This window comes from Acipenser ruthenus, chromosome 6, assembly GCF_902713425.1.
Source record: "Acipenser ruthenus chromosome 6, fAciRut3.2 maternal haplotype, whole genome shotgun sequence".
Lineage (NCBI taxonomy): Eukaryota > Metazoa > Chordata > Actinopteri > Acipenseriformes > Acipenseridae > Acipenser > Acipenser ruthenus.
Window position 1 is genome coordinate 59,196,121 of NC_081194.1, and position 21,761 is coordinate 59,217,881.

Here is a 21,761-nt window from a genome sequence, read left to right on the forward strand (position 1 = left end):
ATTCTGCTTGATTCAGGTTTTGGGTTCCAGAAATGTAAGGTTCGTTGCTATTATGAAAACAATACAACAATAACAAGATAGGGTCCCTTTTTTGTTGTTATGAACACTGGTATTATTGACTGGGTCCATGAGAATACATTTCTCCTCACTCAAGCCTGGCATTTATTACCAGCTTGGGCAACAGCAAGTTTCTCTTTCTCTCCCCGGTCACACATTCACAAAGCATTTACCACTGTGATAAGTTTGCACCAGAAAGAAATAACTTAGGTGCATGTAGGAGCACTTCCATTTGCCGTCTGGGTTAATTAATTGAAGCATTGTAACAACGTTTTGTTTTCTTTTTAGAAAAAAAGCAATGTGAATGGTAGATGCATTGTGAAAGTGACCCTTTGTCTCTTGAAATTTGGCAGGGTTTCAGTTTTGTGCACATGCTTACCTAAAATCAGAAGGCAAACACCTTGGCTTAGACATAGCTTAGAGACACAAAGTAATATTTTAATTTATTTCAACTGACAGGTCTTTGTCGACCAGGGTACTATCAAAATATACCCTGGGTACATATTGGTATATCAAAGTGTACTCTGGATTAGACTGAGCTATTGTTTGGTACCTCTGCATGTCACAAATGTACGCTGGTTTCAAGTCCCGTTTAATGTTGAGTCATTTATTACATGCCTTTGTTACATTTGTGAGATGCAATCTGCCAGATTGTCCAGCTCCAATGGAACTGTGGGATTTGTCGCTTTTTACATAATCCTTGTTGGTAAAATTAGGTACTACAACTCCCAGTTTCACAACGAGAAGTGATGCATGCTACGAGCTGTAGTGTTTTCTGTTTTCAATATAAGACCAAATGTTTGAGAACCAAGACTACATCCCTGAAACATGTTTGTTTTCTTTTGGTCAAGAGTTGTAGTTTATACTGTAGATTTTTTGCATTTTTGACTCTAACTAGATAAATAATACACATGTATTTCAGAAACAATATGTTGTACACTTTTTTTCTGTTATGCTGTTGGGATTGGTTGCCCCAATTGTATAACGACTGGTAAATGATATATCAGAAGCTATAATTCCCCCGGTATGAGGGAGGTGACTGTCCATACGTGTATGTCCTACTTCATTAGAGTTTTGCATATCTAGCACTGCTTGGTGTGATGCAATTTGCTAAGGACTGCCTTTAGTACAAATTATTGAGTGTCTTTTAATCTGGGGGATTATGAATGCTGTCTATCTATATGTAGCACTTACATTTTTTACACAGAGAGAACCACTCAATGCTGATGAAACTTGCAAAGGCAATTCTTTAGTGCAGGTTATTGGTAAATAACGGTGGCTCATTAAGTACAGTGGAAAAAATTAATACATTGAAATGTGTTAGGTTGAGATCACAAGATAAATGATCTCAGGATCTCAACATTTCAAACTGTTATTTTGAGATCATAGGTTAAATGATCTCAGGATATCAACATTTCAATCTCTTACTCTCCCTCCCCTTTCTCATAATATCGTCCACCGCATATGTCTGAATACTCATGATATAATAAAACAATTCGCCCTGAGGCACACGAGTTTATTCAGCACCAGCAATGTTGGGAGCTGTAATGCGCAAAGTCATGCCTGAGCGGAAATCAACGGTTTACAGCAATTGCTATTTCTAGCAAAATTTGAAAACAGTGCCTTTGCTCCTTATTCTTCCACACCAAAAAGGCTCCTTACCTGCTTTCTACTCTAAGCTGAAATCTCTTGGCATCCATCCGCTTGGCAATGTTTTCAAAGTACCAGCTAGGAAACAATTTGTCAGATCTTGAGTTTTACTAAAGAGAGCTGTAATGCTTTCAAGTTCTTTCCCTGTTATGGGTGATCATTCTGAAATAATGTCATTAAGCCTTGGATTTTAGTCTTGTCAGAGATGAGCAACATAAAGCCATTAGTTACATTTGGTCAGCAATTGGATATGCAACTCTTAGGAACACCAAATGCTACAGTATATCATGAATAAGGGAATTATATGCAGACTGATGTTGAAGAGAGAGTGTGAGATACAGTGGCACTAAAAAAAAAGTTTTAGACTGTTACCATATGTTTTATTATCCATAACTATATGCAGTATATTATAGTTCCATAATGTCTTTCAAACTGTGAGGGTGCTGCGGCATATTATATTTGTATTACCCATTACTAGTACATCTCTGAAACTCGCCTTATAAATACTGCAGGTGAAACTCTCATTGCTTTATGTGATGCATTTCGGAAAGTTCCACAGTTGCCTCAATTGCATTTGTGTAATTAACACAAAGTAACTTTAAATTACCTTAAATCTAATTATCCTCATACCATTACAAAACTAAACAGATTTTTCTGTCAGCAATTTCTTAAAGTAAAAGGTTTACTAGAGGTCTAAAGGTACAAATACTTAAAACTGTGTAACACTCTTTGTAAATGTGAAAAATTGCTAAACTACAACTGCACGGTCATTACTATTGAACTAGACTTCCCAACTGGAGTGCTGTCGCTCACAGAGACTTGGATGCAACAAAAAAATTATATAAGACTGAGAGCATGCTCTTTGATTTGAGGACACACCATGATTTTCCATCTTGGTTTTCTTGGGGTCAATGACTTGCACAGACTGAAGCAACATCTTTGTATTTTGAACAAACAGACTCAGCTAACAGCTATTTATCTAAAAGAACATCTTTTAAATCATCAATAGGAACAGACAGAAATTTAGGGTGGCTCTAAGAGAGGCAGGGGTGGATCCACAACCAAATCCATACACACCACTCAAGTACAATCCCATCTGACTTTTTACAGACATTGCAACTCAGTGGTGGTGTTTAGATCCATTGCTGTTTAAATCAATTGTGTAAGACTGAACAATCCTGAAGGTAATTTGATAATACCTTGCAAGAGAACCTTTTTTTCAAATAACAACACAGGAAGTGTGACAGAGACAGAATGATTCTTGGTGATAAATCTCTCTCCTGACCTGTGAAGGTGTTGTGTAAAGGGAACAGAGTGTCTTGGACTGGATGTCCAGACAATTCATTCCCAGGGTTAGAAGGAAGACGGTCATCTAGAAAGGAGGCGGACCCGGAAGGGAAGCGATGTGGCCCTCCGTGGATTGAAGGGGTTATTATTGACAGAACAAAAGGGGGCATAGCGAAGTGATCTGTTCTTTGTTATGGTTAAGCTGAACTGGAAGGAAAGACGTGTGTTATTATCACGACTGTTTTGTTTGTATTAACATAATCTTGTTCAGACCATTTGATAAGTATATTGTTATATTAGTAGCTCTCATGACATTGTAAAGCTCTATGGAGTGACAAGCCATCTGCCTTTATAACGTGATTAATTGAACATGCAAAACTAGCAACACCCCATCACACTACATTACCTGGTGGACTTGTGTTGTTGGAGGAAGACAATTATTTAATTTCTCGCAGATGCTTTTTACATGTATTTCCTAACCACTAGGCATTCACAACATTGATTCATTGAGTGTGCAAGGAGATACAAATGAAGCTGAGGATGATATTCTTGTGAGGGTGACTGTTATCTCAAAGTACACTTTATGCATCCTCTTAGATAGTTTTAAGGTCCTGGTTTCTAATTTTAAAAATCCACTTCCGCTCAGAGTTTGACCTCATCTGAATCAGTAACTTGTCACACTGACAGACTACTGTTGCTGTGCTGTCAACGGACAGTTGTATGAGTCAGTTGAATTATGGTAAACTATGGGATCATTGGCAGACAGTTAACACAGTGGTAAATTGACAAGGGAAATACAATATATATATATATATATAAAAGATGATTGGGTGATTTAGAAAAATATGTAGAACGACACCATCACAGAAAGTAAGAAACTTTAAATGTCATCAAAATGTTATTTTGTGTTACTTGCTGTTGATAGCTTTTCTTGGCCTGACACAAAGCTTATGCTACACTCTTTTTTCATTATCCTCATTCGTTTTCCTCATCTCTCTGCATTTCAATCTGATCTGCTGTTCGTTTTCTTCCAGGCGCAGTCAGGTAGCGATCAATGGTTTCTCGTACTACTGGCTTGGCCTGTATCCTAGACATGGCTTCTGCTACTGAGCAATTCCGAGTCAAGAGTACTAGTGCTGTGGGCACCACCTGCAAAATAGATTGACAGGGATTGAATGACTTTGAATATTCCCAAGATGACAACTCTTCAAATATAGATAAACAAAATCTTTTTTTTTTAAATTTCCAAACATTAGTTTTGATGGTAATGTTATGCAAAATGAGTTGAATGTTCAATTGTAGGATATTAAGTTCTTCCAGGTCACCCCTCCTTTATCAAACTGTATACTATACAAGGGTTTTTATGTTTTTATTAGTCTTACTTTGAACTTTGTGGCAGCTAGTGTGGTGTGAGTAGAGATCTCTACATTTCTTATTTCATCACTCAGGTCATCAGTCTCATATATTGACTTCAGCAGGGCCTCCTGGCATATGATGGGGGAGCGACTTGTGAATCTCTGGAAAAGGGAAAATACAGGTACAGTGTATACTTAGTTAAAACAAATAAATATACCGTAAAGGCATTCCAGGTTGTATTGCTTCCTCATTCTTAAGTTTCCCAATAGCTTTCTGCTTGTATGTTTTGGGTGTGTTTCATAACTGGATATATGATGTCAGCTGCTAGTCTAAGAAATGTGATTGGAATTGATCTTGTTTTCTTTTTCCAGTAAACAGTTTTTACTTCCCATATCAATGAAAGGGCCGCCAATTTAAATTATGATATTAATAAATAGAAGCAATCTTGATGTGCTTTGTTTGATTCCCACATATGTAATGTGCAGACACTAAGTATGAACATTTGGAATCACATATACTATATAGCTTCCTGTGGGCCTCTTTAAACAAGATTACCTGGAGAATAGCTACTGCCCTCCTGAACAGTTTGCTGTTGCTGACTTTCAGATCTATCATGTGGTTGAAGTAAATTTTTCCCTTCAAGATGTGACCACCGGTGCTGATGGCATTCAGTATCCATTTAGTGCTCAGTTCCCTCTGAAACTTCTATGTGAGGGAAGCAAAAATGTAGAATTTAAAGGGCACATAAGGACCTTTTTATTTGATTGTGTTACATGTTCCCATGTGTTGCTACAACTGTTTACGTAAGGTGTGTGTATTATTTTATTTATTTATTTTTTACATTTTGACCATTTTTTTAACTTTTTAATTGCATTCCCTACCTCTCAGAACTACATTTCCCATCATCCTCCTGTTCACTGGTAAATCCATCTCAGTTACATATGTGAGCAAGAGGATGATGGGAAATGTAGTTCTGAGAGGTCCATGCGGGTACATGGGAAGCCATCTTGAGGCAGGGAATGCAATTTTAAAGTTTTAAAAAAGTGGTCAAAATGTAAAAATTAAAAATTAAAACAATACACACACCTTACGTAAACAGTTGTGGCAACACATGGGAACATGTAACAATAAAATAAAAAGGTCCTTATGTACCCTTTAAATCCTGCATGCAAGTAGTCATTTCAACAAGTGAAAAACATACTGGAAAAATATTGTGATGACAGGAGGCAACATCCATTTAAACCCAAATCTACAACTTTAAAGATCAACTTGTTATCAGTATAAATATCACTGTTTTCTTAACTGATTTATTGTTGTTCCTCATTCACTATAATCACACCATTGTTAATTTTTAATCGTAAGGATTACATCACCCTGTGGCCTCAAAATGTTCTCTCTTAGTACAGCAGGCTACGCAAAGTGTAACTATTAAGCCAGAGACACAGGCGTGACACGGCACCGCTGGCCATTTTCACGGTGCGATACCACTAGTCTGCACCCAGACACACAGGAACAGTATGCACTACGTGACTGACTTACAATATAGAAAAAATGAATGGTACAGTACAGTAGTTGTCAATACCACACCATAGGCTATGTACCTGAATATAATTTACATTATGGCCAACAGTTTTGCATCACCTAGTAGAATATTAGGATGCAGACATAAGTTTTAAAAACAGAAAACATATGAACATAATTGATATTTTATTTAATATCATGCAATTTAAGAAACTATAAAATGGTATCTCAAAAGTTTACCGGAAACTACAATAGTAGTACACTATTTCATGTTAGATTTCAAAATGTCACATTTTTCAATTTTTGGAAAACTACAAAGCGATATGTAATTTTAATATGTCAATGTAACATTATTAGCCTAATTCTATAGGGTGCGATGCAAAACTTTTGGCCAGAGCTGTAATGCCCCCATATAATCTACAAAATAAAAAACACTGGTTTCATTCATGATTTTTCCTGGCAAGCACGTGTTGTCAGCACTTGGCTGTGATTGGTTAATCCACAGATGGTACCGCGCCGGAGCCATAAAAAATAGCTCTGGATCCAATTTGAGCCGTATCACTCAGCGTCACCGCGGGACTAGCGGTATCGTCCCGCACTGATCTGTCCTACACCATATGAAAGCAATGGCAGCGATACAGGTGGCAAAATGCCTCGCATGCAGCGCCACGTCTGCCTGTCCCGGGCTTTACCCTGCCACCCTGCAACACTCAAACAATTGTAGAAATAAGCAATACATCAGTAAGAAATACAGGACCACATAAAACAAATGTGGCATTTCTTATATCCACTGGGGGCAGTGTTGTATCTATCTGTATATCCCTGTGTAAAATTATATGCTTGATATAAATAGCATGGACCTAATGATTCCACACAGCCATTCAAGAGTAAAGCTATATAGGGAACTTACAAATAAAATAATTTACCTGTAGAAAAAATCCTTCATATTCGAAGAATACAATGGGCCATGTCATACTCATAACAGATGCAAAGGTTTTCTTGATGTTAGCCTAAAAGGAGAAATATACCTTAATTAACTACAACAGTATAATATATGTATATAAAAATAAATAATAATGTACATGAAACTGTACGTAATACGGCTGTAATTCCATTTGGGGCTTTTGCTAATACATTCATTGTTTTTCAAATTATAGAAAAGGTGATGCATACAAATAAAAAACACCCTTTCTAAGGTAAGTTCTTGCTAAATTAATGCTGTTTGTTGTTTAAGTTACATGTGTTATTTAGCTCCGAAACAAGATTTTTCTCTGTCTTGCTAAACTAAAATCTAAAGTAGACATAATACCTACAGAAACATACTGCCCTGTGGTTACATGGGAGATGGCATGAAGATTTGGTGTTTTGTTCTTTACTTGGTTTGCCAGCTTTTCAATTTCCAGGAGATCATCTGAAACAAGACAACAGCATGTTTGTGAGAACACATGACACATCCGTGATCCCAGACATCTTGAGCTTGTATGAATTTGAAAATCTGCTAGCATCCGTTGGACAGCCCTGATCTAGATGATTTATTTTGAAGATATGCAACTGTAAGGAACTATTTCAGCAATAGTGCCAGTCCTGAGCCGAAGGTGAGGGTGCTAACGAAAGTCAGTGTCAACTGCCACACTGTAGTCTTTATCAAGCGAGCACTTTTGGTATTAGAAAAAAAACAATTCATTATTTTCTTTTAAAAAACACTTTAAAACCTTGATTTACCTTGAGGTTGTAATGATTGTCGGCTACCCTTCCACTGAGAAGTTTTAAGAACATTTTTCATAAAGGATCACATACATAATGAGAGAAAACAAATAACGTTTTACTTGTCAGAGCTACTTAGTTTATCTGAACAGTGCCAAATATCTGAATGGAACAATATTACTGAACTGTCCATGTCTTTTGTTGTTGTTGTTGAAAGATGCTGATCTCCAGTCGAGATGACAGACTGTGAATGGCTGATTCCACAGGTGCGGAGTACAGGACTGGTTGATTTTGTCATTGCAAAATATTGATTGGTTAGTGTGGGTGGATAATAAAATCAATTTGGACCAATTATTTGCTGTCCAATGGATGTGAACTGAGCTTTCATTATGGCAAGTCAGAATGAAAAAGCTGGTACTTGCATGGATTGATTTTAAATTTGATTCACAGTGGATGCTGCGACGTAGCAGTGGGCATCTACCGTCTAACAGAAATCTGCAACAAGTTCGACCTTAAGAAACCCTCAAATCCATGCAGCACTCATGCACCACACACACCTAGTGCCCCACTACCTAGGCGATTATTTTTTATACAACAGTGTAGAGCATTTGCAAATGCAAAATAACCGGGTTGAGCTATCTAAGATTTTATGTAAAAATACATAAATTATTATTATTTGTTTATTTAGCAGACGCCTTTATCCAAGGCGACTTACAAGCCCTTTTCTTTAACCACTGCAGAAGATGGGTTAGCTGCGGCAGAAGCGGCGGATGGTACAGCTGGAGGATCCGAGCAGAGAGGTATAGGTCTGGTGGTGGAAAGCTGGGGAGAACCCCTTGATCTTCCAGATACAACGCAGACAGAAGCTACAGACGTACCAGCCTGTGGAATAAACTCTTCTTCCAAGCCTTCCGACTCCGATGAGAAGGAATAATGTGGTAAGTTTAACATCTTGATTTTCAATTTAGAACCAAAATTCAAACAGTGATACGGGTCTTACTGAGTTAGTGTACAGGTACAAAAACGCAAACAGACACAGAATGGGGAGTGCTCAGGATTTATATATGACTGGCAACTGAATTTGGCGCAAACTGAGAAAGGAGGTGGAGCCCCACCTCCTGTCCCCTGAACCCCACCTAAAGGTTAACATGAAAAAGAAGCAGTTATGCAGCTATAAACCTAACATTTCATTATTTGTGGAGTCATGTTTTATATACTGGTACACCTCATTTATGTGGCATTTGCAACTCTCATTTGTTAGAAAATACCTTAGCACCAACCATCTAGTGTAAATATGAAGACTACTGTATCATTCTCTGTAACATCCGGCAAGACGTTCTTCATAAAATCTTCATGGGAGATTTCAAATTCTGGCCCCTAGAAATACAACAGGAATTCATTTAAATTAATTTTGAAGTGCAGAGATTACTGTAGAGAACAGCATTTTACAGTGTTTTGTGTTAAATTCCAGAACTCGTATAAATAAATTAAATAAACAAACAAACAAACAAACATGTGACTATGCTTAAAATCATACTTGTTTGTGTATGTTTACATACCAAATGTGTCTTTACTGGTTTGAGAATTCTTATCAACCTACTCGTGATGTTAAGTCTCCTTCTCTATTCGCCATTTCTTTGTATCCTTTGTTTATGAATCCACGCACATCATTAAAATCTAAAATAATAAAAAAGATATACTGTGTGTTTAACAGTACTCCATAGATCATTTACACTATTATAAACACAGATTCATAAGTCTCTAGCCAGTTATACACTCATTACAACACACTCTGCTGTACAATGCATTACTGTTCAATTATGCAGTTATATATTTTTATATTCTGAAATACATACTTTTTATAACAATCTTCTACTTCTACTGTATGGTATGAACTTTGACAGATTTCTGTAGTTTACATTACAACATGATATAATGTTAGTTTGCTCATGGTGAATGTTTTTCCCCAAAGGTGTCCTGCTTCACTTTTTACAGCTAGTGATCAGATCCATGGACATTCTGTTTCTTTAACAAGATAACCATCAAACCCATTTTATAAACACACAGGAACAAATAAGCTGTGTATGTTTTGGCAGGACAAGACGCTGTCCTCCTGATAGACAAACACTGTGATTACCTGTTCCAAATGTTGGCACACATTCACTGGCGTCAATGATTCCCATCACTCCTAGGGTCTGCCAACCGATGTAGTATATCCGGCCCATTCTTTCCAAGCTGAAAAGAAAACATGAAAAAGCTAAAGGCTGCTGATTCTATATAGTATGGAAAGGATGCTAAATATAATAGACTGTGTCGCAATTCATAGCCTTTTAAATTAAAATCAGGGTTTGTATTAATTTTTCTTTGGGCTTCCAAGCAACAGTCAGAAGTACCCCATTGTAGATTGTGGAATCTGGAGTCAAATAGCTCCTCTTCCATGTGCTGAAAGGCTTTAACAAACATGCCCTTTCTTTTGTGTAACAAGTTTTCAGAGTTTGTCACGTTACTGAAAAAAGTAACTTTATTACCTGTTTCTTCAGAAAAAAGTAATATAATGTCCTTATTAGTTAATGAAAAGTAACTGTAATATTATTACTCCCATTAAAAATCTAACGCATTAGATAACCATGTTGTTGATTAAAACAATATTATTACAGTAAGGTGTTCCCGAAGTAATGCAATATCCCCAACTCTGAAATTGTTTTTATCATCTGGTTAACAACCACATATTTTGGAATTGTTTACCCTGTGGCATAGCAATTTGGTATCTGATTTATCTCAGAAGCTATAAAAAGTTGGGAACAATTCTTACTTCAATGGAAGTCCTCCAAAAATACCGCAAACTCTGATGGTGGTAACTCTGTGTTTTTTTTCCAGATATGCTTATAAAAATGTTCAGCCTACAAGCCAAATGAAACTTTGGCCACATAGATTAATATTGTATTTTAACTACATTGATATAGCCGCAATAAAGACAAAAGCCTACCTTGTACCTGCTTGCTTTACCATTGCAGCTATCATTTTACCCTGTGAGTAAGTGATTTTGTGAACCTTTTCATAGGTTTTCATCCAGTCCAGCAGATTCCTATAAAAAGACGAATAAAGATATTTTTCAAGGAATGGCAACATAAATTGCAAAACGCTTAATCTAACTGCTGTAGTTTATGTAAAAAACAGAGGCAAAATGCAAATCTCTGGCAAAATTAAATACTCACTTAGCTGTGACCTCTTTGTTATTGGATGTAGCCTTATGGGCAGCCAGAAGCAGGCTCTCCAAGATGATTTTGGTTGCACTTCCACCTTTCATACGTGAGGAGCCGCTGATGCCTTCAGGCTGGAAGATACAGCTAATATACGTAAATTCATATTTTACCTGTACTGTAGGATGTCACTTATTTGTCAAACAAATGTCATCTTGTGCAGTTTGGGTGAGAGGACAGCAACACAAAATATTTTGTGCCATATGTTCTATGCAAAGGAGAATATCTGTACACAGAATAAGTCCGAATTTGTACAATTCCTTAACTGTTTTTTTTTTCATATGGTACTTTTTATAATACAAATGTGACTTGTGTTGAGGTTGAAATATCAGCGATTGTGTTTCTCATCTGCATTGTTAAAAAGCTCTGATATAGACCAAAAAAATATACAAGGCTGTTCTTCTGAAGAGTGCTAAAAAGGGATGCTCTCTACTTGGGTGACAGCATGCCTAGTTTCTCATGTCACATCCCAATGTCTGCTGCAAATTCAATACGCAATAACTTGGAAAAGCCTAGAAAATCCCAAACTACAGAAAGCCATGTGGTAAATTCTAAAAAAAAAACAGATTGTATAAATGCAATTATTGAGAAACAATTAGTACCTACTCCAACTGCAGGGTTCAGGATGAAAGCTCTGCGGGTCTCTTGAACTTCCTCCATTTTTTCTGCTACTTGGCGGAAAGTTAGGTGCCAACCTTCAATGATCTCATTCCTATTGAAATATTTATACATGGGGAACAAACAAGAAATGCAATCATTCAATAATAAAATCCAGCTGCCAATCAATTCAACATATTGGTATCTCATTATCAATCTTCAGTCCAGAATAAATAAAGGTTCTAAGTACTACAGTATTATACAGTTCTAAAAAGCTGAGTAGTCTCTCTCCCTCCCTTATGCTTGTTTTAACCCTTTGTGGTCCATTTATTCAGCACGTCACAGGCGCGTCAGGTCCAATTTATTTTCACACGCACAGTTTATTTTTAGATGCGCTGTTTAAAAGTATTTTTTTTACAGTAAAACAGGTTTAAAAGGCACTGCATATCAACAGGACACTCAGTACTGCATCTCCAGCCCCGCCCCACCCCTTGTTCGCTGTATTTTTCATAAACCTTTTCATAGTCGTGCATACCGATAAATCATCTCCTGATTACTCGTTTTATCACCAAACTCCTCAATAATGTGATCCAAGTCATTATTTTATTACTGTAACATCTCAAAAAGCTCTGCAAATGTCTGTGATATTCTTTGAGCGCTGGTTGCAGAAACAGCTATCTTGTTTGTTTATGTTCGTGTTATCTCTGTGGTGCCGGGGTTAAGCGTATTGCTCAGATCCACTCCTTTTTTGGGGGGGCTTCTCTCGGCTCCTATCAGTCTCACTTGGCCATTGAATGGTTTTCTTGGCTTTTTCCGGAGAAAAAATGACTAGAGACCTGGTTTTTTTTTTGTCTTTTTGATGATGTCGGACAGGGTCCGACATTGGACCGGAAAGGGAAAATTGCAATGTCGGACCAGGTCCAACATAGGACCGCAAAGGGTTAATATGTATGCATTCGATAAAAAAAATTCTTAATTAGTCTCTTCATTATTATTATTTTTTTAAACTAAAGCAATAATAACATAATTAAATACATTAATATATGATGTGACTTAAATGATAACTACATGGCACATTGAATGTACGAGGAGATAATAGCCAAAGATGTTATACCAGCAAGAGAGATTGCTTTCTCTACTACATCAGCTGCATCCCATAGTCATTAAAGTGAGGCTTAAACAGGACCAATTATCCGACGATGGGTTGCTACGATAGTCTCAGTGACAGTTGTTTTATCTTAACTTTACCTTGCCATGTTCACAGGATTGAAGCCAACTAACACTGGTGTGAAGACATCTAGATTGTTCAGGCAGAAATCTAGTTGACCAGCAATGAAGGGAGCCTTAGAAATTTCAAAAATAAATAACGGTATATTTTCAATGCTCCATGATTTCATACAATTACATAGAAAGTTAGGTTTAGTAGAGTAAACATTTAAATGTAAAATACTATCTTTTTGGTGTACAAGTCTTATCTATTATTGTATGTCCATTGTAGGTTTGTAAACTTAAGTCACAGTATTTCAAAATCCATTACAAGAAGGATTGTCTTGTGTTCATTTGTCAAAGTAATAATACATTAAATGTATTATGAATACCAAAAAGTCTATCAAAATACACTGCTGTATATTATTATTATTATTACACAGTGTAGCACCATATTTTGATACTCTTTTCCCCACTTAGGGGTTGAAAATAATATTTTACTCCAGTATATAAAAGTATATTGAATTTTGAAATAAATAACTACATATATAAATAAATAAGGTCCTACCGATAGCCCACATGAAATTCCAATAAAGAGTACTTTCTTTTTCCCTGCGCAGACCTTCAAATAAGAGCAGAATGGTGTTCAGCACTTATTCAAGAAAAAATGCTATAAATCACACAGAAAACAGCTTTACATTTAATTTATTAAGAAATCTGCAGGTCCATTTGTGCCTGTGAGTAAGAAAAATGAACTGTGATCATTTTACAGTTTAACCTGATATTTAGCTAGTGTTTCCTTTCAGTGCTAGGCTGCTCAAAACAGCTTGTTGTATACAGATAAATCTCACATGAGCAATGGTACTTGATTCATATTTAACAACAGTATTATGTTGAATTTTGTTTACTAGTTTGTGGTTAAGCAGTGTAATTGAAAGCTACTTGGAGATACATGTTACATGTAAGTCAACTGAAATTGAAAGAGAAAACTGTGGATCTTTTAATAGCTCATTACAGACAAACAGCCTGGACTGTGATAAAGGTATTCCAACAAACATTCACAGTTACCAAAACTTTACAACTTTTATGACTGAAAGTACTGAATTTTTATATTAATATCAATCAAACTGATTGCTGTTTTTATGGTTGCTATACCAGATGGTATTAGCCCTGAGCCCTTAAATCAGGTGCTGTATGCCAATAATGGGTTCCTTATTTCAGTCCTCCTGCCTACATGCAAAATATAATGTAACCGAAACTCAGATCAGTAAAGAATGAAATGAATTATGGAAAAACAGCGCTTTCTTTTACATAACATTTGCACCTGCATATATAGGAACGGTTCTCTCCACACTGAATTATATGTTCTTGTGCATTGTACATAGCATTCATTTCAAAGGGGAAATAGCTAATTGTGTTGCAGCAGCTTGAATGTCACTGAATCAACAAAAGCATTGAAATTGCAAACTATGCACAGTACATTAATATTGACTTTCTCACCCTCTTTAATGCTTCAACACCTAGATGGGGGTTGTCTTCAGATGCCTCTTGGGAGGTCAGAATTGCCCTGAAATGAAATTAAATGTCTTGGTAGAACAACAACCAAGCTGAGTGTTTTGAAGTGTTTATAATAGTATTATACATACTTATCTCCTCCTGCAATGATGTAGGCATAACTTGGATTTTTGTGTAGTCCCTTGAGCAGCTTGTTAAATGAAGTCTAAATGTACAAAAATATATGCTGGTGTTATTGTCATTACAATACATTTTTCATATTGTCATACACCGTTTAATTTTATATGATGCTAATTACTTTAAAAAACTTACTATAGTTGAATCATATTGTATCCTGCCACCCAATCAAACAAATAAAAAAAAGGATTGATAACTGTTTTGAGAAGTTAAAAAAAGCAACAGTGCACCCATTACCAAGAAATAAGCAACTTGTATATTTAATTTAGAGGCTTGTAAGTAGTCTTACTGTTTTCCTTTTAGTTATAGAATTGTAATTGTTTTATTTTTATTTACACTGTGTTTAGAGTTTTCATAAATTGCATTTGTAACAATGTAAATGCTTTCTTTTAATTAACTCACTTGACCAGTTGCAGACAAAATAATGGATTCCAATGCAATCATGTTGGCTCAGCTCACATATGTTCTTAATAAGGTTAATATACAGTTAAATAAATACTCCCTGAATTACAGTCACCATCACATACAGTGTTCACTGCATTTGTTGAACAAAATAGTACCGTAACAGAAGAGAACTCGTACCGCAAGAAGGAATGCTAATCTTCCTGAGGTTCCACATCCGCTGAGAATAATGAGGCTGTGTTCTGGATCCTGGAAGAAAATTAGTTTGTTGGTGGATCAAATGTAATGGCAAACGATTCAAATAGTTTTAAATACACTTTTAAATACAAATGTGCCCTTTTTACTGATTGAAGCTTTCTTGCAAATGCGTACTTTGAAACCACGAAAACACGAGTGAGGAAGAGTTGCACAAACAAACTTGAATTCACTGCAGTTCCCTTGAATGTTCCAGATGAGAAGCAGAAAACATGTATATTGGTTTGTTTAGAAACATTGCATTTAACAAAAAGTGTCTATTGAGGCATGAAGTATGAGGATTATGATATACAGTATATATATATATATATATATATATATATATATATATATATACATATACACACACACTGTAGGCATGTACCATACTATATATTCATTTATTTAAAGCCACCAATCGTATGTGTATTACTGCCTGGTACACCTGTTCTTTGCTGAATTGTTTATGTCAGTGATTACCGTAAGGCACACATGTTTTACAACAGCAATTCAACAGTGTGAAAGTGCCCCATAAAACATTTTGCACTATATGAAGTGAAATTCATTGTTTATACCTTTTCTGAAACAAAACAAACAAACAAAAAAATATCCATAAATCACAAAATTTCTGTTTGAAAACCTCCAATTAAGTAAGCTAATTGACTTTTACATTCTTTGGCAAAGGTTTCCGTTCGATTAAAAAAAAAAAAAAGTCAATATCCACCACACTGCTGGTAAAAAAAAAAAAAAAAAAAAGTAAACAAGGTAGCTGTAGGACCTTTAAAATTGCTTCAACTTTCTTGGTTACATCCATCATGGTTTGAAGTACAGATGCACTGTAGAGCCTCTGTGAACACAAGATAAGAAATCAATATTTTGTTATAGGTTAACAATACAAAGGTGTTTTGTAGTATTAGTCCAGTTTAGTATTTATCCTGCATGCATTTAATATTTGCGGCAAACCTAGGTAGATGCTAACAAATGGCCCTCTGGAGTGACCTGGAAACTGGTTTTTATTCAGTACTATTCCTTCACACCACAAGCAGGTCAGTTTTGCTAGAGAGGGAGACTGTTGTCTTCTAGAGCACTCTATGCATTCTCTAGTTACAAATACTATGTGACAAATGTGTATTTCACTCATCTGCATATTCTGAAAACATACAAGAAAATAAAAACGTATGGACATTTATGAACAAGAGAAGGCCATTCGTCCCATCTAAGCTCACCTGGTTCCGAGTAGCTGATTGATCTCATAACTTTGTCAAGTTGGTTCTTAAAGGATTCAAGTGATTCTGCCACAACAACATGACTAGGTAGCCCATTCTATACCTTCACTTTCCTGTGTGAAGTTTCTCCCTCCCTCTGTCCTATCTCCACTTCCAGTTGAGGTTCACTAGTCCTGGTTTCTGTACTGCACTTTAAGTTCTGCTCAGATTTCTATGATAACCGATAAAATAATACTGGTTACATATTAAGCATATTTAACTATATTACACATATGGTTATGTAGTTACAATGCAATAGCATGCTTAATTACAAAATGAAAAATACAGTTTGAGAACACGATAAAATGGGTTATATCACAGGCTGCCATGTGGAAACCTAGCTCTTTGCTTGACAGAATGTTCGTTCTCATGGTAACTTTGTGTGAGCTGCAGAACTTATCTTAATGCTGCTTGTCCTTGAAAGGATACATAAGTAAGACTGCCATTCAAGGTTGTCCACCATGGCATGTGGGGAGAAGCTAACCTGAGTCTCAAAGGTCATACCTTGTAGTTTACAAGTGTATCATCCTCCTCCTGAAATATTTCAGCATCACATTCTTTTAGCAGGTGAACGATCTGGACAGGATCAGCTTTGTCTATTTCCCTTGTAATGGGGTTAGATTTCTCGGTGACAGGGAGAGCAGCTTCATAACCTGCAAGCTGAAGGATAAAAGATGAGAATGAAGAGTGGGTTATGTTGCCATGTTCCATTAAAGCTGGCAAGTCATTTCTGTTTTGTGGTCAGTTGCCAGGAATCCAGAAAAAATAAAAAGTAAAAGCATCTTGATGAACTTGTTTGAGGGCATGTTCACACCCATTTACAGCATTACACACATTTGATTAAGGTACAGTAACTTGGTTTATTCAAGAAAACTCTAATAAGGTTTTTATAAAAAAAACTGTGATAGGGCAAAGTCATTTTAAAAAATCAGTTTAAAAAATCAAATCTAGGAATAGTATATAAATTTAACCCTTTGTGATTCATTTATTCAGTGCCTGTCAGGCGCGTCAGGTCCATTTTATTTTCACACAAGCTGTTCATTTTACACGCTCTGTTTGTATTCACAGTAAAACAGGTTAAAAGGTTTAAAAGGCACTGCATATCAATAAGACACTCAGTACTGCATCTCCAGCCCTGCCCCACTCCTTGTTCACTGTATTTATCACATACAGACGTGCTCAAATTTGTTGGTACCCTTACAGCTCATTGAAATAATGCTTCATTCCTCCTGAAAAGTGATGAAATTAAAAGCTATTTTATCATGTATACTTGCATGCCTTTGGTATGTCATAGAATAAAGCAAAGAAGCTGTGAAAAGAGATGAATTATTGCTTATTCCACAAAGATATTCTAAAATGGCCTGGACACATTTGTTGGTACCCCTTAGAAAAGATAATAAATAATTGGATTATAGTGATATTTCAAACTAATTAGTTTCTTTAATTAGTATCACACATGTCTCCAATCTTGTAATCAGTCATTCAGCCTATTTAAATGGAGAAAAGTAGTCACTGTGCTGTTTGGTATCATTGTGTGCACCACACTGAACATGGACCAGAGAAAGCAAAGGCGAGAGTTGTCTGAGGAGATCAGAAAGAAAATAATAGACAAGCATGGTAAAGGTAAAGGCTACAAGACCATCTCCAAGCAGCTTGATGTTCCCATGACAACAGTTGCAAATATTAAGAAGTTTAAGGTCCATGGAACTGTGGCCAACCTCCCTGGGCGCGGCCACAAGAGGAAAATCGACCCCAGATTGAACAGAAGGATAGTGCAAATGGTAGAAAAAGAACCAAGGATAACTGCCAAAGAGATACAAGCTGAACTCCAAGGTGAAGGTACGTCAGTTTCTGATCGCACCATCCGTCGCTTTTTGAGCGAAAGTGGGCTCCATGGAAGAAGACCCAGGAGGACTCCACTTTTGAAAGAAAAACATAAAAAAGCCAGACTGGAATTTGCTAAAATGCATATTGACAAGCCACAATCCTTCTGGGAGAATGTCCTTTGGACAGATGTCAAAACTGGAGCTTTTTGGCAAGTCACATCAGCTCTATGTTCACAGACGGAAAAATGAAGCTTTCAAAGAAAAGAACACCATACCTACAGTGAAACATGGAGGAGGCTCGGTTATGTTTTGGGGCTGCTTTGCTGCGCCTGGCACAGGGTGCCTTGAATCTGTGCAGGGCACAATGAAATCTCAAGACTATCAAGGCATTCTGGAGCGAAACATACTGCCCAGTGTCAGAAAGCTCTGTCTCAGTCGCAGGTCATGGGTCCTCCAACAGGATAATGACCCAAAACACACAGCTAAAAGCACCCAAGAATGGATAAGAACAAAACACTGGACTATTCTGAAGTGGCCTTCTATGAGTCCTGATCCGAATCCTATCGAACATCTATGGAAAGAGCTGAAACTTGCAGTCTGGAGAAGGCACCCATCAAACCTGAGACAGCTGGAGCAGTTTGCTCAGGAAGAGTGGGCCAAACTACCTGTTAACAGGTGCAGAAGTCTCATTGAGAGCTACAGAAAACGTTTGATTGCAGTGATTGCCTCTAAAGGTTGTGCAACAAAATATTAGGTTAGCGGTCCCATCATTTTTGTCCATGCCATTTTCATTTGTTTTATTATTTACAATATTATGTTGAATAAAAAATCAAAAGCAAAGTCTGATTTCTATTAAATATGGAATAAACAATGGTGGATGCCAGAGAAAATTGTGCATTCTTCGTTTTTTGTGGAGGGGTACCAACAAATTTGAGCACGTCTGTATCTCTTCATAGTCGTGCATACTGATTAATCATCTCCTGATCACTCGTTTCATCACCAAAATCCTCAATAATGCTATCCAAGTCATTATTTTATTACTATAACATCTCAAAAAGCTTGGCAAATGTCTGCGATATTCTTTAAGGACTGGATGCGGAAGCAGCTATCTTGTTTGTTTATGTCCGTGTTATGCCTCTGTTGAAGGGACTATGCGTATTGCTGAGATCTTCCTCGTTTTTTTGTCTTCTCTCGGCGTCTCTCTGGCTCACTCGGCCATTGAAAGCTTTTCTCAGCTTTTTCCGGAGAAAAAACGACTAGGGGCCTGTGCTTGACGTCTTTTTGATGACAGGGTCCGACACCAGACTGGAAAGGAAAAAATGCAATGTCTGACCTGGTCCAACATAGGACCGCAAAGGGTTAAATCTATAATATTTTTATTTTATTTAATATTTAAATCTACCTTTTACTGAATTTGTAAAGTTTAAAAAAGATTAAGCAAAGGGGCAAAATACGGTTTTCATACATAAATATGTTGATAGATCAATAGGCTCTAGATAATAAATATTCCATGATTTCAGGTTACAAAATGAAAACTACAAGCATTTGAAAATATTGTTAGCAGTGCTAATTCCACTCTGAGTTTGCTGTTTGACACACCTGTATCAGTCCCCCCAGCTGGCTCGCCAATGGCAGAGCCAGCTTCTGAAATGTATTTTTGATATCATCGTCACAAAAAAAGTGTGGATTAAATGTTAAAACGGCTTGCCATATCAGTAATTGTGTCACCTTCTTTATATCAAAAATAGAATTGTTGATATCAAAAATTCCAATTTTTTATATCAACAATTACATTTTGTATATAACAAATGCATACTAATGAACATCCAGGCTAAATTGTTGATATAAAAAATATATACTAATTAGATGACCACATGTGGTCTGTACTTCCCTTGTATGAACTTCAATTTGAAAGCGCTAAGCAAAAAATATTATATTACAAGAAGATACTCAATTCCACTGATTTTCTATGGGGACTTCCACCTCACTGCATGCAAAGGGTTATGGGCTACAAAGTGAGCTCAGGAGAAGTTTTTTCTATTGAGAGTCAATGGAGCGGTGCTGGATTTGCTTTGATCTGATTTTATTGGTGTTTACTACGGCATTAAATAAAGTATTTTGCTACATGTAAATATGATACTGCAATCACAAAACGTTTTTACACAGCACTAGAAAACCTGTGATCTTAACTGTGCATGCGCAGATCAAAGACTATGTTCAGGAAAGTGAATTATTTTTATCAATTACATTATGTCATCATTCACCAGGTTAATCTAGTTCTTCTGTGGGTCCTGTGCAACAGTCAAACAGACTTCAAAAGTAAAAAAGTAGACTCAGTAGCCCTGGAGCTCTCACATGCAGACTGGATGTTCATTGGTAGGCATTTTTGATATCAAAATAAAAGGTTATGTTTTTTAGATCAAAAACTCTGTTTCTGATATCAAAAATTCTATGTTTGATATCATAAAAAAAAATATATATATATATATGGATATCAGTAACAGAATTGCTGATATGAGAAATTGAGGATTAAATGTTAAAAGGCTAAAGGCATGGACAGTTCTATCTAACATTCTGTGCTGGAGCCAGAGCGCTGAGGAACCTGTTGTACCTTAGCGGTACTGTGGGACTACAATACCTGGAAAAAGTTGGATTTTGCAGTAAGTTCATCTGTTCTGTACACTGTATTTACACACAATAAATGCAGTTTGGATATATTATAATTCCTTGTTCTATGCTCTATTACACTCACACCGAAGAAAGTAAATACTATTATTTTTTCAGGAATTTAAGAAGCTAAATCTTTTTTCCAATCAAAATTACTGTAATTGTTTTATACCCCTTAATACTTTCACTGCAGATAGATATATAGGTATCTGAAACAGCTGTATTGTATTTGTCTCATATCTTCTTTTTTCATTTTTGCAATAAATGCAATAAAAATGTGGCAGCTTACAGCAACAGGCACAACTCACTCCTGGATAAACGGAAGCAACACTCACCTCCCACTTGCCCATGTCTGGTGTCTCCATGATATGCTTTTGCTTCTGTGGCACAAACATTGTATTTATCATTTAAAATACTTCCTATTAAAGCATCCAAGACCCAAGTTGAGTATTTAGCACCCACTGGTGAAATTAATATGAGACATCAGTCTCACAGCTGAAGCAAACATGAGCCACTTCCATACAGTGGTTGGAAGTTATTTATGTAAAAAGATAAGGTCTGTATAGCAATTATTAATCTGTACTGTTAAATTTTAAACTGCTCACTGCTGTAATCTCCTCAGCTGCCATATGCTGTACAGCAACTACACAGGGAGGTTTACAGAAGTAATGCTGAAGTCTGTTTTGCTGCTGCTTATAGGAGAGGTAATCCAGAGCTGATGTAAATCAAAGCTCCCACCCTTTCTACATTGAATCAATCCAGCTCAAGCTGGTTCAGTGATTAAATTAACTTACTACAGCGTTATACAGTTTCTTACTGTACACGTGGCAGATACATAAAACCCAGACATAGGTTTACATGAAATAATTAGATGACTAGTGTAGACATAGATCAGTTGAATTTAGAACAGTGACTTGAAACTTGCTTCCTTTTTTTAGGACAGGCTGCGGTGACGTCAGAACCGGAAGAAACGCACAGCACTGGGAGTGAAATGAAGGGAATGCACAGAGGCACTTTTATTATTAATAAAGAAAATA

The 21,761-nt window shown here is 36.5% G+C and overlaps 1 protein-coding gene across 3 annotated transcripts; it reads right to left on the reverse strand.

The window, feature by feature from the left end:
• Positions 1-2,633: 2,633 nt before the first annotated feature.
• On the reverse strand, positions 2,634-21,500 carry gckr (glucokinase (hexokinase 4) regulator). Of its 3 annotated transcripts, XM_034017563.3 has the most exons (20): positions 21,060-21,500; positions 16,736-16,891; positions 16,296-16,403; positions 15,745-15,813; positions 14,913-14,981; positions 14,285-14,358; positions 14,139-14,205; positions 13,207-13,260; positions 12,681-12,775; positions 11,442-11,547; positions 10,791-10,909; positions 10,562-10,660; positions 9,713-9,810; positions 9,176-9,252; positions 8,856-8,952; positions 7,185-7,282; positions 6,798-6,881; positions 4,906-5,055; positions 4,377-4,511; positions 2,634-4,143 (listed from the first exon to the last, which is right to left on the reverse strand). In XM_034017563.3, exons 1-20 carry the CDS (start codon positions 21,129-21,131, stop codon positions 3,970-3,972), a joined length of 2,001 nt encoding a protein of 666 aa, XP_033873454.3. In that variant the 5' UTR covers positions 21,132-21,500; the 3' UTR covers positions 2,634-3,969. The 3 variants fall into 3 exon arrangements, with proteins under 3 accessions (XP_033873454.3, XP_033873455.3, XP_033873456.3); XM_034017564.3 differs by lacking the exon at positions 16,296-16,403 and having other exon boundaries at positions 21,060-21,498; XM_034017565.3 differs by lacking the exons at positions 16,296-16,403; positions 16,736-16,891; positions 21,060-21,500 and adding an exon at positions 16,193-16,238.
• Between the last annotated feature and the right edge of the window lie 261 nt (positions 21,501-21,761).